The sequence below is a fragment of the Bos indicus x Bos taurus genome, chromosome 21 (assembly GCF_003369695.1).
Source record: "Bos indicus x Bos taurus breed Angus x Brahman F1 hybrid chromosome 21, Bos_hybrid_MaternalHap_v2.0, whole genome shotgun sequence".
In the NCBI taxonomy this organism is placed as follows: Eukaryota; Metazoa; Chordata; class Mammalia; order Artiodactyla; family Bovidae; genus Bos; species Bos indicus x Bos taurus.
Genome location: NC_040096.1, coordinates 60,951,734 through 60,975,132, shown reverse-complemented (window position 1 = coordinate 60,975,132; position 23,399 = coordinate 60,951,734). Strand labels below are relative to the sequence as shown.

The 23,399-nt window shown below is 48.0% G+C and overlaps 1 protein-coding gene across 3 annotated transcripts in view; it reads right to left on the bottom strand.

Moving 5' to 3' along the window:
- Window positions 1-253: 253 nt before the first annotated feature.
- BDKRB2 (bradykinin receptor B2) overlaps window positions 254-23,399 on the bottom strand; it is a 42,731-nt gene continuing 19,585 nt past the window's right edge. For all 3 annotated transcript variants that reach the window (XM_027521467.1, XM_027521466.1, XM_027521468.1), the window contains 2 exons: window positions 7,209-7,316; window positions 254-3,765 (listed from right to left, as the gene is read on the bottom strand). In XM_027521467.1, the coding sequence (XP_027377268.1) occupies window positions 2,673-3,765; window positions 7,209-7,282 (1,167 nt within the window). In that variant the 5' untranslated portion in view covers window positions 7,283-7,316 and the 3' untranslated portion in view covers window positions 254-2,672. The remainder of the gene's footprint in view (window positions 3,766-7,208; window positions 7,317-23,399) is intronic.

Below are 23,399 nucleotides of genomic sequence, written 5' to 3'. Positions count from 1 at the left end.
GTATGTTTAAGAGTGTACATTTTAATACCTGTTAATAAGTGTACATATTGGGTAAAAATCATCAAAATTTTTTTACTTATATGGATATGCAATTACAATGGTTTGGACACCACTAATTTATAGCACAGAGCCTTTAAGTAGGTTGAGTGGAAATAAATGGAACCCGTGCACCCAAGACTTCTAACTGCCTATGGCAGTGTCTGTGACAAGATTCAGAGTTTTGGGAGTTGTAACAAATGAAAGAACTACACAAAAATGCCTCATCCCTTTATTATTTTGGACAGAAAAGGCACATTTACACTATTCACCCATTTCTCCTCATTTGTGAAATAATCCCTCTTTATAATGTGATAGCCCTTTGGGTCTTTCACAGGACAGATGTTCTTTATCACAGTATCAACACAACCCACAGGGCAGCTCCCCTCCCATAGACAAATTACTCCTCTGCCCACGGGTGGACCCTAAATGGCCATTAGGAGCCCAGGACTCTGCTGGCAGGAGACCCTCAGACCATACACACCCGCTGATGAATGAGTTCCTCACACCCCAAAGCCCAGCCTAGCTTCCTTTTGTGAAACTCCACTCTCATTATTCATATGGTTTGTGAGTAAAAGTTGCTCAGTCATGACTGACTCTTTGCGACCCCATGGACTGAACAGTCCATGGAATTCTCCAGGCCAGAATACTGGAGTGGGTAGCCTTTCCCTTCTCCAGGGGATCTTCCCAACCCAGGGATTGAACCCAGGTCTCCCGTATTGTGGGCAGATGCTTTATCACCTGAGCCACAAGGGAAGCCCAAGAATACTGGAGTGGGTAGCCTATCCCTTCTCCGGGAATGGAATCGGAGTCTCCTGCATGGCAGGCAGATTCTTTACCAACATATGCCCACACATGATTTCACTTCATTCTAATATGAAATGGTTTGTATTTCTTATTTCACCTGTTTTCTTTCTCCAGCTATGAGTGCATATGTTTATTTGGGCAGAGGGGCTTGCATGGCAGAAAACAAAGTCTGGGATAGGGAGTAAATCTTTTCTTTTAAAGTCCAGAGCTGGACTGGTCAGGATTTATGGGCTCTTTGCCATCCCAATCCTGCTGGCCCTGGGGAAGATAAGAGCCCGGTAACGAATCACCCATCTACTGATCCGGTGAGTGCTTCCAGGGCGCTGCCTACATTACCAGAAGCTCCTGAGCACCCATCCCTGTCTTGACTCTCAGAGCTTGATGTCAGCATCTGTTCTCCCAGAGGGCCAGCCTCAGGAGGCAGACTATAAAACGTGTAGAAAAAGAAGAAAGGAATTCCCCCTGGAGGACCTGGGGCTTGGGGCCAGGCGCCTGTCCATTAAGGGCCAAGGATGCTGGTCCATTTTCCTCCAGCCAGACACCTGGTACCCGCCCTCCACCTCTCCCATCGCTGCCCACCACTCCCTTCGCCACGTGGTCCCGCCCGCAGGAGGCAGGGCCGCGGCCTCTGCAGTTGCTTCTTCAGGTAAATGATCCGGTGGAGGTGGTATAGGGAGGGTGTTCTCCCGCCTCCATGGAAGGGGTGACCTTTCCTGAAAATGCTTGTGCGTGTGTGTGTGTGTATGTGTGTGTGTGTGCGCGCGTGCACGCGTGCAAATTGATGGGAAGGGCAGGTGGTGGAAGGGAACTTAACATACAGAGCACTTAGTTATGTGTCAGACACTAATGCGTATTTTCCACAACCGTTAGGTTCAATACCAATTCTCTTCTACAGACCTTTTGCTGAGCTTGTCTTTCTCCTTAGAATAAATTTATTCCCGTTCTGCGGGCATAATAATGCCTCATATTTACATAGCACCTTTCATTTGTCAAAGTACTTCTGTGCCTGTTACCGGGAGGAAACCGAGGCGGGGACGCGGCCACGTGCAGCCAGTTATCCTCTGAGCTGGGGCGCCCGACTCCTCCTCCCTGCCCTGTCCACAGTGCCTAGCTTGACCGCGTTTAGAATGGCCTTGAGGTGGTTGCTGAATCATCGCAAGTCTGCAAGTTCCTTCAGGACAGATTATTTTCTTTTTTCTGTCCACACTGCGTGTACAGCAAATGCTGGGTAAGTACTTATTGGGTTCGTCTTTGGCACAGACCACTTGTCTTTCTGCAAGGGGAACGAGAGTCCTGGTCTCTGGGCTCTCACTGTGGATCGCTCAGAGTTTAACTATCATTGACCTGGGGAATCATCCTCCAAAGTCCCAGCTGAGCGGATTCAAGAAACCCAAGACTACACGTCAGCCAGTGCGTGAGGCCCTCTCAGCGGCTGCCCCAAAGCTGGGCGGCATTTCTGGAGATCTGAGCTGTCCTGCTCCGGCAGAGTGACACGCCACGTGGGAGGGGAGTTCGGCCACTCCTGTCCCTGTCCCAAGGCTCCTCTGCTCCTCGGGAAGCAACAGACTGGCTCAGGGGTGGCAGCCAGTAAGAAGGATAATACTGTCGTATTTCTGGGGCCCTTGGCTGTGCACCTTCCAACCTCGCAGCCCTGTTCACCGCAGCTCGGGCAGGGCAGGAATTTACTGGAGACACCGACTCACTGCCCAAGGTCACAACTGGGATGCCTTCCTTCCTCCTGGGGGCGCGTCCCGAGAGCCGCCGTCCATCCGTCATCACACGCATCGGTAGCCCCAGGTGCCATCTGCTCGCTGGCTGCTCCCCACCCGCTACTGCAGTTTGTGAATGTTGCGCTCCACAGAGATGGAGGTCCGCAGCGTGCCCATGGAGTTCTCCGTCTGGCTGGGCTCCGCGGACCCGCAGCCCCCTGGCCGGCACAGCCGCGCGTACACCTCCTGCGACTTCTTGCGGAAGCGCTTGCCCACGATCACGTACACCAGCGGGTTGAGGCAGCTGTTGCTGTAAGCCACAAAGGACGCGATCTGTGTGAAGATGTCGATCACGTACTCGTCCCAGCAGCCCGAGAGGACGTGGAGGCGCAGCAGCGTGTCCAGGAAGGTGCTGATCTGGAAGGGCAGCCAGCAGACCACGAACAGCAGCAGGACGGCCAGGACCAGCAGCGTGGCCTTCCTCTCAGTCTGGATCTCCTTGAACTTCTGCATCTCGTTGTTACGCAGCACCTGCATGATCTGCACGGTGCAGAAGGTGATGACGCTCAGGGGCAGCAGGAAGCCCACAGAGTTCAGGAGGATGTTGGTGAAGACCTCCCAGCTGTGGGATGGGTAATTGATGACGCAGGCGGTGACGTTGTGGCCCTCGGCGTTGTACTCCTGCATGGTGCGGAAGGCCAGCATGGGCGAGCTCAGAAGCAGCGCGCAGCCCCAGATCACCAGGCTGTAGAGCTTGGCCCAGCGCACCCCACGCATCCGGCCCATGGACATGGTCTTCACCAGGGCCAGGTAGCGGTCGATGCTCACCAGCATGAGGAAGTAGATGCTGCTGTAGAGGTTCATGTAGAGTATGGTGTTCACCACGCGGCAGAGGGCTTCCCCGAAGAGCCAGTCGAAGTTGTTGGCAATGGTGATGGCCCAGAAGGGCAGCCCGCAGGCCAGGATCAGGTCTGCCACGGCCAGGTTGCCCAGGTAGATCTCCGCCACCGTGCAGCTGCTCTTGTGCAGGCAGAAGACGCTGAGGACAAAGGTGTTCTCCAGGGCGGCGAGCAGGAAGAGGATCCAGAGGAAGGGGGGCTGGATGGTGTTGAGCCAGTTCCACAAGTCGGACTGGAAGCAGCTGCTGCCCTCGGGCAGGGTCCCGTTGAGAGCAGGTTCAAGGACCTGGGAGGTGAGGTTGAACATTTCAGCGCTGCAAGAAAGTGGAAAAGAGGCAGTTACACCTCGGGGTGACGGGAGGAAGGAGTAGCAACTGCTGCAGAGGGCGAGGGGGTGCGTCCAGTCAGGGGTGGAACTCAGGCCCTTGCTGTGCCGTGTTCATAGACAGTCTGGGTGCACCTGAGTCCCCAGGGGTCTTGGAAAGCTGCCTGTGCTCCTTGCACTTAAACTGAGAGCTTGTGTTCTTGGCCTCCAGGCTCCGCTGGGAGGTTTCCTTGGCCAGCATCCGTCACCCATATGAACAATGAACAAGCGTGAGTCTTAGATGCTGGTCCTCCTGGAAGCTTCCATGGTGGGAGGACCCACAGCACATTCCTTCCTTATCACAGGGACTCCTCCTAAGGGCGCTGGTCTCTTTCAGCTTCTTGTGGCCTGGCTGTGAGTGAGCCATTAATTAGAAAAGAAAAGTGGTATCATGCCAGACAGGGGGATTCCAGCCTGGCTCCGAGACCACAGCCCATCTGCCCACGCCCTGTCTCTTCCTGGCAGAGGGTAGCTGTCGAGCTTCTCTACCTTCCATCAGCATAGCATTGATGATGAACTGAGGTTGCCTGACGGAAAGGGAGCGTGGGGGCTTTGGCGTCAGAGAGTCCTCTGGGTTCAGTCCTGACTCATTCATTAGCTGTATGACCTTGAGTAAGTTAACTAACCTCTCTGGACCATAATGGTCTACTTCGTAAACTAGGAATAACAAAATCTTCTTGGCATTGTGCATTGTGGTGAGGATCCGAGATAAAGTACAGAAAGTCCCAAGCACTGCACTCTGTTCAATAAACAAGAATAATTACCTTTGTGTGTGTGTGTGTGTGTGTGTGTGAACTTATTAAAATAAACAGTGTCAAACTCGAGTACCACTCTTGGTTCTTTGTCTTTTTTTAAGATTTTTTTTGATGTGGACCATTTTTAAAGTCTTTATTGAATTTGTTACAACATTGCTTCGGGTTTAGGTTTTGGTTTTTGGCCCCGAGGCATGTGGGATGTTAGCTCCCCAACCAGGGACTGAACCCATACCCTCTGCTTTGGGAGACAAAATCTTAACAGCTGGACCACCAGGGAAGTCTCAGTTCTTATTCTCACATTGCTGATTTTACCATTAACCCGCTGGCTTCTCTTTCATTCTGGGGTGAGACTCGGACCAGAGGGCAGTTCACTTTCTGCAAGTGTTTCTCTAAGGCTAGTTCCTTTCTGCCTTCAGCAAAGAGGCATGGGGCTTGGACAGACATGGGCTCCAATCCTAGCTGTGTGGTCTTGGGTAAATTACGTCTGAGCTTCCGCTTTGTTTTCTTTGGAGCAGAGTATTACTCTCTCGTTGATTTGCCTTGCGTGACTATTGCAAGGTTCAAATCAAAGAGTAGGTGTAAAGACATACCGAAAAGCTAAACGCATAATGCAGAGGGCAGGACTAACTGAACGTGTTCCAAGTGCTCTTTTGGGTGGATGTGGGAAAAGTGGAGGTGGAGGGACTCTTCCTGGGCAGTTTGATTGTTGGGTAGGCTTGGAGGAGAGGAGCTGAGCAATAGATTATGGAAAAGAATCTGCTGATCGCTTCTGGGATTTCCCAGGAAAAGCCCCTATACATCCTGGAGCAGCTGACTGGCTTGGAGGGGCCAGACTGGGGACCTGTGATGAACTCACTCATCGACGCAATTTATCCTTACATGTTTCTTGAGCATCTTCTCTGTGTTGAGCTCCACTTTGACTGTAGGGACCCAGAAAGGGACACCACACATCCCTGCCCTGCTGGAGCTCCTGACACCTCAGACCCAGTGTGGGAACGAGGCACATGAGGCCTCGGGGTGGCAGGAGGGTCAAGGGACCCAGGTGGGAGGAGGCAGGGGAGGTCGGAGGTGACTCTGGAGCTGGGACTCAGAGGATGAAGAGCGTGCCAACGGGGGCCGAGAGGGAGGGAGGGCAGATCAGGCAGAAGGAGTAGCCTGAGCAGAGCCCAGAGTGGGGAAGCCACTGGCAGGTTCTGGCGGGTGGACGAGATGTTGGCAAGTGGCAAGGGATGAGGCTGAAGTAGAGAAAAAAAGGACAGTCTTCACTGGCTGCTTAGAAAGTAAGGCTTTGTCCCTGAGTGCTTCAAGGAGCAAGTGATGGAACTGGAAATACTCTTCTCAATGAGGGTGGTTTTAATATGTCCACAAATTGTTTGATAAACCTCCTTGCAAAGGGTGGAGTCTAATTCCTCTTCCAGTGAATGTGGCCAGACTGAGTGACTCGTTTTCCACCCAGGGTGGCAGTGCCAGTGTGTGACTTCCAAGACTAAGGCGTGAGCGGGTTTGCAGCTTCCTTCTGGGCCTCTTGGGTTTCTTGCTCAGGAAGAGGCTGGCTGCCACGTTGTGAGGATGCTCAAGCAGCCACATGGAGAGGCTCCATGAAGAGGCCCCGACTTGCCGCCCTGGACGTGGATCCTGTGGCCCCAGTGAAGCCTCTGGCTGATTCTGGTCCCCTAGCCTGTGCATCTTCCAAGTGAGGCCCCAGACATCACGGAACAGAGACAAGCCCTAAAGTCCAGACCCGTGGACACTGGCAGTCTTCTCTGTGGAGCTTCTGAAGGTAAGACCTGCCCTGCATGCTCCCCTTGGTCCAGCCTTTGGCCCCATTTCTGCAGGAACAGAAGCCCTGTTTCCCCAGAGCCTCAGACTTGGAGTGCTGTCTCTTGTGGTCTGGCTCTCTAGAGATCAGAGTGTCCCAACTGATGTTACTTGTTAATTTTCCAGCAAGGTAGTCTTTCCCAACAGGATGGCACCTGGCTTCGAGAAGCCACAGGGTCGTTAGAAGGTGGTCTGGGGAGGGCTTCATTGGGAGTGATTGGGCCCATGTTCCATGGCCTCTACTGAGACGACCATTGGTGATCTCCATAGCAGGCCACACCTGCCATAGGACTGAGAGCTCCAGCTGGGCCCCACTGCCCACTCTCCCTGACACTGCCCCCTCAGGACTGACCCTCCCTTTCCTCTGCTTCCACTCAAGACCCATTCCCCCAACATTCTCTCCTTAGAGTGTCCAGACCTTCCTCAGATGTCGGCCATGTGTTGGAGACATCCTGTCTCCATGGAGACCTGGCTCAGCCTCTGTCTGATTTCTTGCATTGCCTTCAGAGTTTCCATCTCCTTTTTCACATCCCCCCTCAACACCATGTGGTTCACATGAGACCCCCCGTACGGTGTGTCCCTCCTCCTGCAACACCCAGCCCAAAAGCAGAACAGTCCTCTCCCTTCTGCCCCTGACAGGCCCTGGGGGATTTGAACACCAGCCCTTGAGGACTTTTGACTCAGGATTTAACGTTGCCTGTTGTTTCCAGTGGGCTTCCATTATCGTCCCAGAGAGGAGGGGCATGTTTTCCTAGGTGTTCCCCAGAGTGCCCGCACCCCTGTCCCAGAAATAGTAAATCAAGAAGCCCCTCTGACTCACCCGAAGGAGGCAGTGGTAGGCACGGTGTCCTCATGGATGGATAGGAACATTGGTCTCCTCCAGGCCGAGAACATTGGGACTCAGAGGGGGAGGTGAGTGAGGGCCTCCCTGGAGGAGAAATGATGGAGACGGTTAGATGGTGGGACTGCATTCTCCCCTAGGGAGAGAAACGGGGGCCTTCACTTAAATATTTATTAAGTACCCATCACACACCCGGTGCTGGGACACGATGTGGGGACAGGCACAGTGTCCGTCCTCCAGGGGCTCATGGTCTCACGGAGAAGCCAGACATGACCCTCAGCGCTGGAGACTTGGTGGGGCAGGGTAGAGCTGAGCTCCCTTCCCCGTGGGGTTCCCTGTCCAGGCGAGGGCCATCAGCCTGCTTGCCAAGGTCACCATTTCCATCGAGACAGTGACAGCCACCCAGGTAACCAGGGCCTCCCAGCTCTGTCACCCTGGGGGAGTGATGTCCCCCCACCCCCCCCCACATCCGCGCCCCCCCCCATGCCCTCTGGTACGGGTCTGCTTGGTTAGGCGTCCCAGATCTGGCAGAGTCAGCCCATCGGGATCCTAATTATTTGTTACTGTCTGTCAACATTGCTCCCCTGTTCAAAACAAAGTGGGGGGCTTTTCTGTCTCCCGTGTCCAGAGAACAGGCAGTTTGAGGACCAGGGGGAAGTCTGGGACAACTCTAATTTCCCTGCATCTGCTTCGGATGCGCCGTGTGTGGGAGCATCATCGTTCCTGCTTCTCCCTGGCCCTGCCCCAGGATGCGGGGACCACACCAGGAGGGGCTGCAGTCCGGCTTCTGTGGGGATTGGCCCCAGGGCAGCAGCAGGAGGCTGCGGGAGGGAGGGGAAGGAGGAGGGGATCTGGCTCCTAGCTTCCTCCCTTGAGGACCTCCAGGGACTGCCTGGGCCCAGCCCCGGTGCACAGCTCCCACTGGGGCCTTTCCAACTCCAGTGATTCTGACAACTGCCGTCTCTTCTCGTGGTTCAGGCCTCGGGTTGGGAGGAAAGGGTCGTCTGCAGAGGTTACCCCCACATGCTGTCTACACTCTGAAAGTAGACCCTCTTTAAACTCCTCTGCATATTAGGCAGCTTGATTGTTGCCTCTCAATCTCCTACTGGACCCGAACTGATACGTCTGGGGATTACAGACTCAGATGTCACGGATGCATCTGAGGGCCTGGGGGGTGGGGAGCTGGCTGTGGTGGGCACCTGGGTACACAGCGGGTGGCAATGGTCGGTGTGCGACCCTCTGGGTGCTATTTGAGGGAGTCCCTTAGCCCTCCCTGGACCTCAGTTTTCTCATTGACACAGCTGGGGGTGGGAGGGATGGACCCATGCTCCCCCCAGACTTTGATCCTCGTGTCTGCGTGGGGGTGACAGGGTGTGACTCTACAGTAGGGATTTTCCCTTGTTTTTCAAACAGATGTTTTAGAAAAAACATCCAACATCCTGATTCACTTGTTCTCTATCGCCCTCGGAATTTGATCCAAGAAGACTTAACTTTAAAAGTATTTCCTTCTGTCAAATCACATAAACACTGGCTCTTGGTGCTGCTGAGAGTCATTTCCACTTTTTTTTTGGCTGCACCACCCGCAGCCTGTGGGGTCTTAGTTCCCTGATCAGGAATTGAACCTGCAAGCCCCTGAATTGGAAGCATGGAGTCTTAACCACTGGACCACCAGAGAAATTCTTCATTTCTGTTTCAGTGCCAGAGAGAGTCTATTTTGGTTCCCCAAGAATCCACGTCCAAAGGGCTGTGAGGCTGTGGTCGCCCCAGGACACACACCATCACTTTCACCAGGGCCAGGGTTTGCCTTATGGAACCCTGACTGAGTAATCAACTGTGCCTAGTGTTTCATGGGTGTGTATTGAAGCTGGGAGATAGTTCCCAAAGTGAGGGTTGTGGATTGGATGGTAGATAACCCCCAATCATTGACCCACTCCTCTCAGTGTGGTTAGTAACCACACTGACTCCAGGTTAACCCTGGAGAAAAGTGTCAGGTTGGGGCTGTGTGTCTTCAGCATCCCTCTGGTGGTTTGTAACTCCCCTTTCAACAAAACCAGCAGGCCTGGGCTGGACACCCAAATCTAACCAGACTTTAACAGGCTTGCTTATAGTCCATTGTATGTATTTCAACAGGGCATTTTTGGTGACAAATGATACTCATTTTCCATTTAAGTTGGTGATACACAGTTAACAGTTCAGAAGTGAGTCGCTATTAAAGAAATAGTTGTGGGATTTCCCTGATGGTCGGATGGTAAAGACTCCCTGCTCCCAACGCAGGGGGCACGGGTTTGATTCCTGGTTGGGGAACTAAGATCCCACATGCTGGAGAGTGTGGCCAGAAAAGAAAAGAAAAAGTGAAATCCGAAAAAGAAAAGTAGTTGTACAGGTGATGGAGATGATGTCAGAGCTTGTGTGTAGAATGACAGAAAGAGGGAAACACAGCCCCAGGCGTCCAGCCGAAAACCCAGGTCACAAACAAGAGGCCCAGCCCGGTGGTCAGGCTCAGGCTTACCCGCTCCGGAGGCAGACCTGGAATTTGGTCCCCCTCCATCGGGTTGCTCTTTAACCTCATGGTGCCTCGCTTTTCTCAACTGTCAGATGCTGGCTGTGAGGAGCAGACAAGGCTATCCGTGTCAACCGCACAAAGCACGTGGTAAATGTGTTCAGAACGGGAACCACCCAGGGAGGCACCCGGGTGGGGGGGCCGTCTACTGCAAGAGCCCCCTCGTGGCACAGCCCCAGCGATGCTTTACAGACACAGTTCCACAGCTGCACGGAGAGATGAGCAGGTCGCTGGGACATCACCAGCCCACCTAATCCAGGGGAGCCCGTGAGACCACACAGTTCTCTCCTCTGTCCAAGGGGTGGGCTTGTCAACTTTCGCCTTTTGCATCCGGTCTCGCTGCGACAGCCTTGTGTGCGCATGCGCAACTGGCCTATGGTATTAACACCTGCCTGGCTCATCTCCCCACCCTCCGCCGCGCCTGTACCGCCGTGTTTCGCACATCTCAGTCTCTTGGAAAACCTTTGCTCCATAAATAAGTAAAATCTCTCAGACCACTCAGGTTGGAGTCGAGGCCAGAGCTAGAAAGAAGCAAGGTCTCCCAAATCCAGCTCAGAGCCCTTTCCCGGACACCTCCCTGGAATAAATGGTTTCTTCTAAAATCTGTTTCACGTAATCACTCAGGAAGGATGTTGTTTATAGACAGTTACCGAGGTGAACTGCAGACCACTGTCAGTACCGGGGCAGGGAAGGCTGTGGGGCCGCACGCACGGTAACAGCCTCGATACCAGGGAGAAGTGGCCTGAGCCCAGTTTCCAAGGGGCTTTTTCTCCTTTTCCCTGAGAAACGGCCAGAGTTGTCTGTGGGGGGATGGACGGGGTTCTGGGAATTCAACGTCTGTTCCAGGAACAACTAGAGAGCTGAATCAGATCCATTCAGTCCGACGTGCATGTGGGCCCTTCTGGCATTTGGACGCTTTATGGGCCTGGAATGTTTTGGAAACACATGTGGAGGTGGGGTGGGGTGGCGGGAAGTGGGGGAGCTGGGTGAAGCAGAGCTCCCCACCACACTGACCCTGCTTTCTGCAGCGATGACAGGGCATGCCTCCCGGACTCTTGTCTTCACATCTTCACAGAGTCTGGGGCTCCTGCTGGTCTTATCTGTTTCCACTTGCTTAGAATTAGCTTATTCTGTTTCTTTCCCAGACATTGAGCTTTGTTGTTTTAATGGATGAATGAGCAATTCTAGCTGATAGCCTAACACCAATCTTTCCCCTTAAAAAAATAAACCTCTCCCCTTTTAAAAAAAAGGTAATATGACCACAGTAGAGCATTTAAAAATGCTAAAATCTCCCAGAATTCTATACCCAAACAACTCTTTTCATACACCTTCAACCAGCCTTTCGTCTCCTGTGGTTTTACATAGACCATCAGACCAAGAAAAATTTTCCATGCTGTTCTATAGCATCATAAGGATGCCTTTAAGAGAATGCATTGTGTTGGTTTATTGTTATTTATTAAACCATTCCTCGATTTCTATCCCTTTGTATTAATGTATTTCCATGGGACTCCAGTCATGATGATCCACATCCGCTTCCCAAGGCTCTTTCTTACCTTCCCACCCCCTCTGCGTTTTCCAGGGCTGCCCCCGATGCCTGAATCCCCTTCTCCACTTTCTACCTTTTGAAGTTGAGACCTGCTCAGTTACCAACCCTTCCATGGAGCCTCCCAAAGTGCCCTGTGATGATTAGTTTTATGTGTCGACGTGTCTAGACTACAGCCCCCCCCCCATTATTCAATCTAATATGGATCCAGATGTTGCTGTAAAGGCATTTTGAAGGTGTTATTGAAATCCCTTATCAGATGTTAAGTAAAGGAAATCATCCTGAGTATCTAGGTGGGCCTGGCTTAATCAGTTGACAGGTCCTAAGAGCAGAAGCAGGGTTTCCCAGAAGAAGTTCCACTTGTGGACAGGCCATGCCTGAGAGTTCAGGTCGCCTCTCCTGATCACCTTACTGATGGATTCTGGGCTTGCCTGGTCAGCCTTACAATCATGTAAGCCAATTCCTTGCAATAAATTTGTTAGTACCTGTCTCCCATTGCCAAGCTTCCCTGGTGGCTCAGATAAAGAATTTACCTGCTAATGTAGGAGGCCTAGGTTCAATCCCTGGGTCAGGAAGATCCCCGGGAGAAGAGAATGGCTACCCACTCCTGTATTCTTGCCTGGAGAATCCCCATAGACAGAGGAGCCTGGGGGTTAACTAGTCCATGGGGTCGCAGAGTCAGACGCGACCAAGCACATGCCTCAAGCCCTGCACTCCAGTCTCTTTTTCGCGGCTCTTTTTCTCAGTTGAACACCTTCGAGCAGCGGCGTTCTCTTCCCTCCTATCCCCCTCCTCCTTCTCCACCACGTTGTTTAGTGCAGGTCTATCAGAAATGCTTGTGTTGTGTCTTCCTTCCTCTGACTCCTACTAGGTGCTCAATAAATGACTGTTCACTGACAGATAGAAGGCAGGGTGATCCTTACTTTTCTCTTCCTCCCCAGCAGACACATCTTCAGAGTAGAGGCAAAGGGAAGTGGAAGAACTTATTGTGTGCTCTGCCTGCTACATCCTAAAGACCGCACCGTGTGGTTGATGTATATTCCCATATACCCATATACCATACATGGTATATACCATACATGGTATATGGGTATATACCCATATATGGTATATTCCCATATATGGTATGTATATGGGAATATAAATATATGGTATATTCCCATATACCAGACAGGAAGGCAGAGACTTAGCTAAGTAACCTGAGATGGTTCAGGATCACACAGCTAGCCATAGGCAGAGCCAGGATTCAAACCCAGGTCTACCTGAGTCCAAATGCCAAGGCATTTTTCTTGCCTGGGAAGGCATCATCCCCCTCCTTAAAGTTCCTGATGCAAGGCACCCCCTGTGAATAGTTGAGGGATCATATGGGCTTTCAGGCCTGGCTGCCCCTGGTCTGAAGGGGGCACTGTGACTTCATTCTTCAAGGGAAGAAGGTCTGTGCAGGTGGCTGTAGGTGGACAATTCAAACCAGGGCTCTGCTGGCCGCGTGAGCATGGCTAGGAGATCAGCACAGGCTGGAAACTGGTAGCCCATGGGCCCTGGGTCTTGGGACCTGTTGGTGATGATGCCAAGCAGGCCCCTGTGGGCCTCCCAGGCCCTGCTCAGCATCAGTGATGTGGGTTTTGGGGGGACAGGAAACCTCAATGTCTCAATCTCATCAATCACTTGTGGTTTAGACCTTGAGAGGAGCTGCAGAGGGCAAACCTCAGTGTGTGTGTGTTGGGAGGCGGGGGGCGGGAAGAGCATGGGCTGGGTGCCGGGGGATGTCCCCAGTGGGTTGGAAAGTCAGGGGCCTGGATTTTCACTACTGAGATCCAACCACCTCAGAATCCCAACTCCAACACTTACTAGCTGTGGATAACCAACCCCCTCAGGGCCTCAGCGTCTCCATCTGTCAAATGGAGAGCTAACAGCACCCACTCTGCAGGGTTGCAGTCAGGAGAGACAGGGTCATGAACATAAAGTGCTTAGGACAATGGTTAACACACTTTAAAGGAGCTGTATGTGTCAGGGTTTCCTTCCTCTCTGCTCTATGTTAGGTTTCTGCAAACAATTTTTTTGGAGAAAGGAGTTCTACTTAAAAAGAAAATGTTCAACTTACCCCCAGGTCCTCATGACACAGGGGGAAACTGAGGCTCAGAGAGCTGAGGAGATGCCGAAAGTCACACAGCAAGTAAACGCCGGTGTTCAGGCAGAGCCACGGCCCGGCCCGTCTCCTGCTGGAGTGACCTGTCAGGGGTCTGTCCAGGCCAGAGGTGACCAGGCACTGGGATGTGCTCACAGGTCTGGGGCCAGTGGGAACAGAGCCCGAGGGGCCATCTTATTGGAAAGCTGGGTTCCTGTACCCAGCATGTTCTTCCTTCTTCCCTCTGCTCCAGGATAATTCCAGAATCCTGGGTTAGCCTGACAGGATTCTGGAATACTAGGGTGGGAAGGGCTCCTGGACACTCTTTCATCAGACCCCTTCGTGTTACAGAAGTGGACACAGAGGGCGGAGACAGCTGACATTCTCCCAGGACACACAGCCACTTAGTGCCAGAGCACAACACTGAACCCCGGTCCTGGAATCATGGTACCTAAGCCCCCTGTTTGTTTTGCTTTTTCTAAGTCATCCCACAACTGCCCTTATCCTGTGCAGAAAACAGGGCTGTGTGCTAAGGCCTGACTGTGAACATGTTCAAAAACCCAAGCCTCACACTCCCAGCCCCTGCAAAGGTGTGCTGGGGACACGCACCGAAACTATAAGAGCAGCTGCCTTTGCGTGATTAGACAGATGTTCTTCTAGAAGAAGATATTTGCAAAACGATTCAACCCACAAGGGCTGAATTTCCAAAATGTACAAACAGCTCACACAACTCAACAACCAAAAAACCCCAACAACCCAATCAAAAAATGGACAGAGGACCTTAAATATACATCTCTCCAAAGAGGACATACAGATGGCCGACAAGCATGTGAAAAGATGCTCACTGTCACTAATCATTAGAGGAATACAAATCAAAGCTACATTGAGGTATCACCTCACACCCGTTGGAATGACTATTATAAAAATGTGGGCGTGGAGGAAAGAGAACCTTTCTCCACTGTTGGTGGGAATGTAAGTTGGTGTAGCCACTATGGATGACAGTATGGAGGTTCCTCAAAACATGAAGAATAGAGCTACCATATGATCCTACAACAGAGAAGGCAATGGCACCCCACTCCAGTACTCTTGCCTGGAAAATCCCATGGACGGAGGAGCCTGGTAGGCTGCAGTCCATGGGGTCGCAGAGAGTTGGACATGACTGAGTGACTTCCTTTTCACTTTTCACTTTCATGCGTTGGAGAAGGAAATGGCAACCCACTCCAGTGTTCTTGCCTGGAGAATCCCAGTGACGGGGGAGCCTCGTGGGCTGCCGTATGGGGTCGCACAGAGTCGGACACGACTGAAGTGACTTAGCAGCAGCAGCAGCAGCATGATCCTGCAAGGGCTTCCCAGGTGGTGCTAGTGATAAGGAACCCGTCTGCCAGTGCAGGAGATGTAACAGATGTGGGTTTGACCCCTGGGTCAGGAAGATTTCCTGGAGCAGGGCGTGGCAACCCATTCCAGTATTCTTGCCTGGAGAATCTCATGGACAGAGGAGCCTGGAGGGCTGCAGTTCATAGGGTCGCAAAGAGTTGGACATGACTGAAGTGACTTAGCAAGCATATATGAATATATATGTATATATGTGTGTGTATATATATGTGTGTGTGTATATATATATACACACACATACACACACACACCCCCCATATGTATCATTTTGCTATATACCAGAAACTAACACAATATTGTAAATCAACTATACTTCAATAAAAAGATTTTTTAAAAAGAAAGATGTCTGTTTTTCACTTTCCTGTATGTTCTGGGGTTTTTCATCACGAGCATGTAAATAATTTATGAAGGGAGGAAATAGAAATCTTTGCAAAAGAATAAAAGCCAAAACTATGTAAGGTCCAGAGGGAGTGTGTTTTCCAGAAAAGCCTTTGTTCAGGAACTGCTCAGACTTGGTGACCTGAAGATCCTCATTTTCCAGTAGACGCCCCAGCTCCCTGAAGGTCCTGGTGGCCCCAGGGGTGGCCCTGGCCTTGCTGGGGCAGGAGGAGGGGACAGCTGGCCTGGGGCTTCAGCCACATGCAAGTTTGTGTGTCGTGACCAGTCTTCCCATCCAGCCCGGTTTATAAAACACGTGGGAGGAAAATACTGTGGAGTCTGAGCCAACCGCAGAGAAAAAACAACCTTTCGTGGCACGAAGAGGTTTGGGTCCTGCCCAAGAATGAGTGGTGGACGCCAAACGTGAGCCAGGTGGTGTTTCACCCCTTCCTGCACAGGGTCTCCGCCAGATGCCCTTGGCTGTGAAGGGACCCACACCCATTTACCTCCTGGGAGTGGCCTTTCTGCCCATTTATTCATTCATTCAACAAACTTTTATTCCTCATGTTTGCTGCGCTCAGTGTGCAATACAGCGGGAAAGGCACAGGCTTTCTGGGCAGGCAAAAAGAATGTGGACATCAAGCCACATCCCAGTGCCCTTCTTCAAGGACCACTGAATGTCACCTCCTCTGAGAGGCCTTCCTTGACCTCTCAGCTATCAGGGCTCCCTCCCTTGTCTGAGACTCTATAGCAAAGAGGTAGAAGCGTCCAGGGCTTTGGGCATCGAGCCTGGGTTCTTGTCCTGCCTCCATCACTGGGTACCAGGGGTGACCTTGACAACTCTGGGACTTCATTTTCTCATTGGGAGAATGAGAGCTTGTACTACATGGTTCTGGAGACATCTGTAGAATCACGTCCCTAGAGGGGAAATGAGCTGCTGTGGGGGAGCAGTGAGCTCCCCGTTCTGAGAAGCATGCAAGCAGAGGCAATAGGGTCAGTGCACTGCTTTTTCAGGGTCCATCTCCTTACTCACTGGCATCCAAAAACTCTTATAGAGATGGGCAGAATGAGTCAGTCTTAGCAAGTTGCCCTTCGCTGGGCATGGTGAAGCAGAAGTATCTTCCTGCCAGGCTCCCTGAAGCCTCCAAGCTTCCCAGGTTCAGGGTACCTGCCCCACCCCATCAGGCCTGCCCAAGTCAAAGCCACAGTCAGGTCAACTACAGGGGTATTGCCTTATGCCAGTCAGAATGGCCGTCATTCATTAAGGAGTCTGCAAGTAACAAATGCTGAGGAAGGTGTGGAGAAAAGTGAACCCTCCTACACTGTTGGTGGAAATGTAAGTTGGTGTAGCCACTATGAAGAACAGTATGGAGTTTCCTCAGAAAACTAAAAATAAAATTATCATGTGATCCAGCAATCCCACTCCAGGGCACATATCTGGAAAAAACTATAATTCAAAAAATTGATGCACCCCATGTTCATGAAGTAGCATTATGCACGATAACCAAGACATGGAAGCAACCTAAATGTCCATCAACAGACGAATGGATAAAGAAGATGTGGTGCATATACACAATGGAATATTACTCAGTCATGAAAAAGAATGAAATGATGCCATTTGCAGTCCATGGATGGACCTGGAGATTATCATACTAAGTGAATGAACTAAGAAAGAGAAAGACAAAATACCAGATGATATCACTTATATGTAGAACCTGAAACATGACTCAAACGAATTTATCTTTGAAACAGACTCACAGTCATAGAATAGACTTGTGGTTGCCAAGGGGGAATGGAGCTGGGGAATGGATGGAGTGAGAGTTTGGGATTAACGGATGCAAACCGGTACATATAGAATGGATAAATAACAAGGTCCTACTGTATAGCATAGGGAACTGTATTCAAAATCCTGTGATAAAAACACAGTGGAGACAAAACAACTTCTGAATGCCGGCAGAGGACATCAGGCACCCAGAAAAACAACCCAAGTCTTCGAAAGGAGGTAGGAAAAGATATAAAAGACAAAAAAAGAGACAAAAGAGGGAGGGATGGAGTTCCGTCCCGGGAAGGGAGTCTTAAAAAGAGAGAAGTTTCCAAACACCAGGAAACCTTCTCACTGCCAAATCTGTGCCGAGCTTTGGAAGCACAGAGAGCAACATAACAGGGAGAAAAAATAAATAAACAATTAAAACCCGCAGATTGCAAGCCTCTAACCCCCACTCACGGCGCGTGTAGCCCTACGGTAACTCCCCCAGCGGAGAAGCAGCGCAGATGCCTGCACACGCCATTAGCAAGCGGGGGCTGGGCAGGGAGGCACGGCATGGGCTGCATCGCTTAGAGTAAGGACCTGGCCTGAATACCCTGAGCGCTATCTGAGTGAAATAATTTGGGCTAGCAAACCAGACTGTGGAATATCTACCACGCGAAAAGCCAGCGCTAACCTAAGACACCGCCAGGCCCGCGCACGGAACAAAAGACTGAACAGAGATAGCCGGCTGCAGACCTTCCCCCTCCGGTGACAGGCAGCCAGAGCCGGAAGGGGGCAACTGCAGCCCCAGAGAGACATTATCTATAAAACTGTAAGCAGGCTTCTTTGCTAACTAAAACTTCTTGGGGGTCTGGACGGTCAACATCTGCCTGAGAAGGTGCACCGGTTGTACACCTAGATAACGGAGCGGTGGGGAGGCAATAAGTCGCAGCAATTGCGCTCGCCAAACACCTCATCACCTGAGCTGCTGGGACCTGGGAAGGGCACAAAACGCAGGCCCAATCGAGTCTGCGCCTCTGAGGACTACCCGAGTGCCTGAACCTGAGTGGCTTGGACCTGGGAGGTGCAGGCAGCCCAGGGCCAGCCACGGATGGTTCCCGGCAGAGCAACCTAGAGCCTGAGCGGTGTGGGCAGGGAACCGCCTTGGAAGCTACAGGCAATAGATTAAAACCCTGTGGTTACTACCGACTACATAGGAAGGGGCCTATGGATCTTGAGAAATATAAGTCGGACCAAGGAACTAGCCAAAAATGAACTGAATACACAATACTCACAACAAAACCAGAGAAAGTCCTAGATATATTTTTACTATTTTTACGATCATTCTTTCTTTCTTTCTTCTTTTTTTTTAATTAAAAAAAAATTTAAGTCCTCTGTTATTCCTTTAATTTTCACTTTTATAACCTATTACTTTGCAAAAAAAAAAACAAACCCTATTTTTTTTTCTTCAGCAAACTTTGTATATATATTTTTTATAATTTTTTGACCTTTTTTTTTCCCTTCTTTTCTTTAACATTGTATTTTTGAAATTCCAAACTCTACTCTAGATTTTTAATTTTAGCTTTTTGGTATTTGTTATCAATTTTGTACCTATAGTTTTTTTTTTATAATTTCTGTGACTTTTTTTTCCTTCTCTGTTTCTTTCTCTTCTTCTTTTATATAACATTGTATATCTGAAATTCCAAACTCTACTCTAGATTTTTAATTTATGCTTTTTGGTATTTGATATCAATTTTGTACCTGTATTTTCTTTAAAATTTTTGCAACTTTGTTTTTTTTTCTCTCTTTCTTTTTCTTCTTCTTTTTTTAACATTGTATTTTTGAAATTCCAAACTCTACTCTAGATTTTTAACTTTTGCTTTTTAGTATTAGTTATCAATTTTGTACCTATATTTTCTTTATAATTTTCGTGACCTTGTTTGTTTTTGTTTGTTCATTTTTTCTCTCTTTCTTTTCCTTCTTCTTTTCTTTAACATCATATTTTTGAAATTCCAAACTCTACTCTAGATTTTTAATTTTTGCTTTTATGTATTTGTTACCAATTCTGTACCTTTAAGAACCCAATCTTCAGTACCCATTTTTCACTAGGGAGCGAGATTACTGGCTTGACTGCTCTCTCTCCCTTTGGACTCTCCTTTTTCTCCACCAGGTCGCCAGTGTCTCCTCCCTAACCCCTCTCTACTCTACCCAACTCTGTGAATTTCTGTGTGTTCCAGACGGTGGAGAACACTTAGGGAACTGATTACTGGCTGGATCTGTCTCCCTCCTTTTCATTCCCCGCTTTTATCCTTCTGGCCACCTCTGTCTCCTTCCTCCTCCTTCTCTTCTCTGTATAACTCCGTGAACATCTCTGAGCGGTCCAGTTGTGGAGTGCACATAAGGAAGTGATTACTGGCTAGCCCATTCTCTCCACTATTGATTCCACCTCATCTCATTCGGGTCACCTCTAACTCCCTCCTCCCTCTTCTCTTCTCCATGTAACACTGTGAACCTCTCTGGGTGACCCTCACGGTAGAGAAACTTTTCATCTTTAACGTAGATGTTTTATCAATGGTGCTGTATAGAAGAAGAAGTTTTGAAACTACTGTAAAAATAAGACCAATAACTGGAAGCAGGAGGCTTAAGTTCAAACCCTGACTCCAGGGAACTCCTGACTCCAAGGAACATTAATTGACAGGAGCTCATCAAACGCCTCCATACCTACACTGAAACCAAGCACCACACAAGGGCCAACAAGTTCCAGGGCAAGACATACCAAGCAAATTCTCCAGCAACAAAGGAACACAGCCCTGAGCTTCAAGATACAGGCTGCCCAAAGTCACCCCAAAACCATAGACATCTCATAACTCATTACTGGACACTTCATTGCACTCCAGAGAGAAGAAATACAGCTCCACCCACCAGAACACTGACACAAGCTTTCCTAACCAGGAAACCTTGACAAGCTACCTGTACAAACCCACACACAGCAAGGAAACGCCACAATAAAGAGAACTCCACAAACTGCCAGAATACAGAAAGGACACCCCAAAATCAGCAATTTAAACAAGATGAAGAGACAGAAGAATACCCAGCAGATAAAGGAACAGGATAAATGCCCACCAAAACAAACAAAAGAGGAAGAGATAGGGAATCTACCTGATAAAGAATTCCGAATAATGATAGTGAAATTGATCCAAAATTTTGAAATCAAAATGGAATCACAGATAAATAGCCTGGAGACAGGACTGAGAAGATGCAAGAAAGGTTTAACAAGGACCTAGAAGAAATAAAAAAGAGTCAATATATAATGAATAATGCAATAAATGAAATGAAAAACACTCTGGAGGCAACAAATAGTAGAATAACAGAGGCAGAAGATAGGATTAGTGAATTAGAAGATAGAATGGTAGAAATAAATGAATCAGAGAGGAAAAAAGAAAAATGAATTAAAAGAAATGAGGACAATCTCAGAGACCTCCAGGACAATATTAAACACTACAACATTCGAATCATAGGGGTCCCAGAAGAAGAAGACAAAAAGAAAGACCATGAGAAAATACTTGAGGAGATAATAGTTGAAAACTTCCCTAAAATGGGGAAGGAAATAATCACCCAAGTCCAAGAAACCCAGAGAGTCCCAAACAGGATAAACCCAAGGCAAAACACCCCAAGACACATATTAATCAAATTAACAAAGATCAAACACAAAGAACAAATATTAAAAGCAGCAAGGGAAAAACAACAAATAACACACAAGGGAATTCCCATAAGGATAACAGCTGATCTTTCAATAGAAACTCTTCAAGCCAGGAGGGAATGGCAAGACATACTTAAAATGAGATTATTGTACCCAGCAAGGATCTCATTCAAGTATGAAGGAGAAATCAAAAGCTTTTCAGACAAGCAAAAGCTGAGAGAATTCTGCACCACCAAACCAGCTCTCCAACAAATACTAAAGGATATTCTCTGGACAGGAAACACAAAAATGGTGTATCAATTCGAACCCAAAACAATAAAGTAAATGGCAATGGGATCATACTTATCAGTAATTACCTTAAACGTAAATGGGTTGAATACCCCAACCAAAAGACAAAGACTGGCTAAATGGATACAAAAACAAGACCCCTACATATGTTGTCTACAAGAGACCCACCTCAAAACAGGGGACACATACAGACTGAAAGTGAAGAGCTGGAAAAAGATTTTCCATGCAAATAGGGACCAAAAGAAAGCAGGAGTAGCAATACTCATATCAGACAAAATAGATTTTAAAACAAAGACTGTGAAAGGAGACAAAGAAGGTCACTACATAATGATCAAAGGATCAATCCAAGAAGAAGATATAACAATTATAAATATATATGCACCCAACACGGGAGCACCGCAGTATGTAAGACAAATGCTAACAAGTATGAAAGGAGAAATTAACAATAACACAATAATAGTGGGAGACTTTAATACCCCACTCACACCTATGGATAGATCAACTAAACAGAAAATTAACAAGGAAACACAAACTTTAAATGATACAATAGACCAGTTAGACCTAATTGATATCTATAGGACATTTCATCCCAAAACAATGAATTTCACCTTTTTCTCAAGCGTACATGGAACCTTCTCCAGGATAGATCACATCCTGGACCATAAATCTAGCCTTGGTAAATTCAAAAAAATAGAAATCATTCCAAGCATCTTTTCTGACCATAATGCAGTAAGATTAGATCTCAATTACAGGAGAAAAACTATTAAAAATTCCAACATATGGAGGGCTGAACAACACGCTGCTGAATAACCAACAAATCCCAGAAGAAATCAAAAAAGAAATCAAAATTTGCATAGAAACAAATGAAAATGAAAACACAACAACCCAAAACCTGTGGGACACTGTAAAAGCAGTCCTAAGGGGAAAGTTCATAGCAATACAGGCATACCTCAAGAAACAAGAAAAAAGTCAAATAAATAACCTAACTCTACACCTAAAGCAACTAGAAAAGGAAGAAATGAAGAACCCCAGGATTAGTAGAAGGAAAGAAATCTTAAAAATTAGAGCAGAAATAAATGCAAAAGAAACAAAAGAGACCATAACAAAAATCAACAAAGCCAAAAGCTGGTTCTTTGAAAGGATAAATAAAATTGACAAACCATTAGCCAGACTCATCAAGAAACAAAGGGAGAAAAATCAAATCAATAAAATTAGAAATGAAAATGGAGAGATCAACAGACAACACAGAAATACAAAGGATCATAAGAGACTACTATCAACAATTATATGCCAATAAAATGGACAACATGGAAGAAATGGACAAATTCTTAGAAAAGTACAACTTTCCAAAACTGGACCAGGAAGAAATAGAAAATCTTAACAGACCCATCACAAGCATGGAAATTGAAACTGTAATCAAAAATCTTCCAGCAAACAAAAGCCCAGGTCCAGACGGCTTCACAGCTGAATTCTACCAAAAATTTAGAGAAGAGCTAACACCTATTCTGCTCAAACTCTTCCAGAAAATTGCAGAGGAAGGTAAACCTCCAAACTCATTCTATGAGGCCACCATCACCCTAATACCAAAACCTGACAAAGATCCCACAAAAAAAGAAAACTACAGGCCAATATCACTGATGAACATAGATGCAAAAATCCTTAACAAAATTCTAGCAATCAGAATCCAACAACACATTAAAAAGATCATACACCATGACCAAGTGGGCTTTATCCCAGGGATGCAAGGATTCTTCAATATCCACAAATCAATCAATGTAATATACCACATTAACAAATTGAAAAATAAAAACCATATGATTATCTCAATAGATGCAGAGAAAGCCTTTGACAAAATTCAACATCCATTTATGATAAAAAACCCTCCAGAAAGCAGGAATAGAAGGAACATACCTCAACGTAATAAAAGCTATATATGACAAACCCACAGCAAACATTATCCTCAATGGTGAAAAATTGAAAGCATTTCCTCTAAAGTCAGGAACAAGACAAGGGTGCCCACTTTCACCATTACTATTCAACATAGTTTTGGAAGTTTTGGCCACAGCAATCAGAGCAGAAAAAGAAATAAAAGGAATCCAAATTGGAAAAGAAGTAAAACTCTAACTATTTGCAGATGACATGATCCTCTACATAGAAAACCCTACGGACTCCACCAGAAAATTACTAGAACTAATCAATGACTATAGTAAAGTTGCAGGATATAAAATCAACACACAGAAATCCCTTGCATTCCTGTACACTAATAATGAGAAAACAGAAAGAGAAATTAAGGAAACAATTCCATTCACCATTGCAATGGAAAGAATAAAATACTTAGGAATATATCTACCTAAAGGAACTAAAGACCTATATATAGAAAACTATAAAACACTGGTGAAAGAAATCAAAGAGGACACTAATAGATGGAGAAATATAC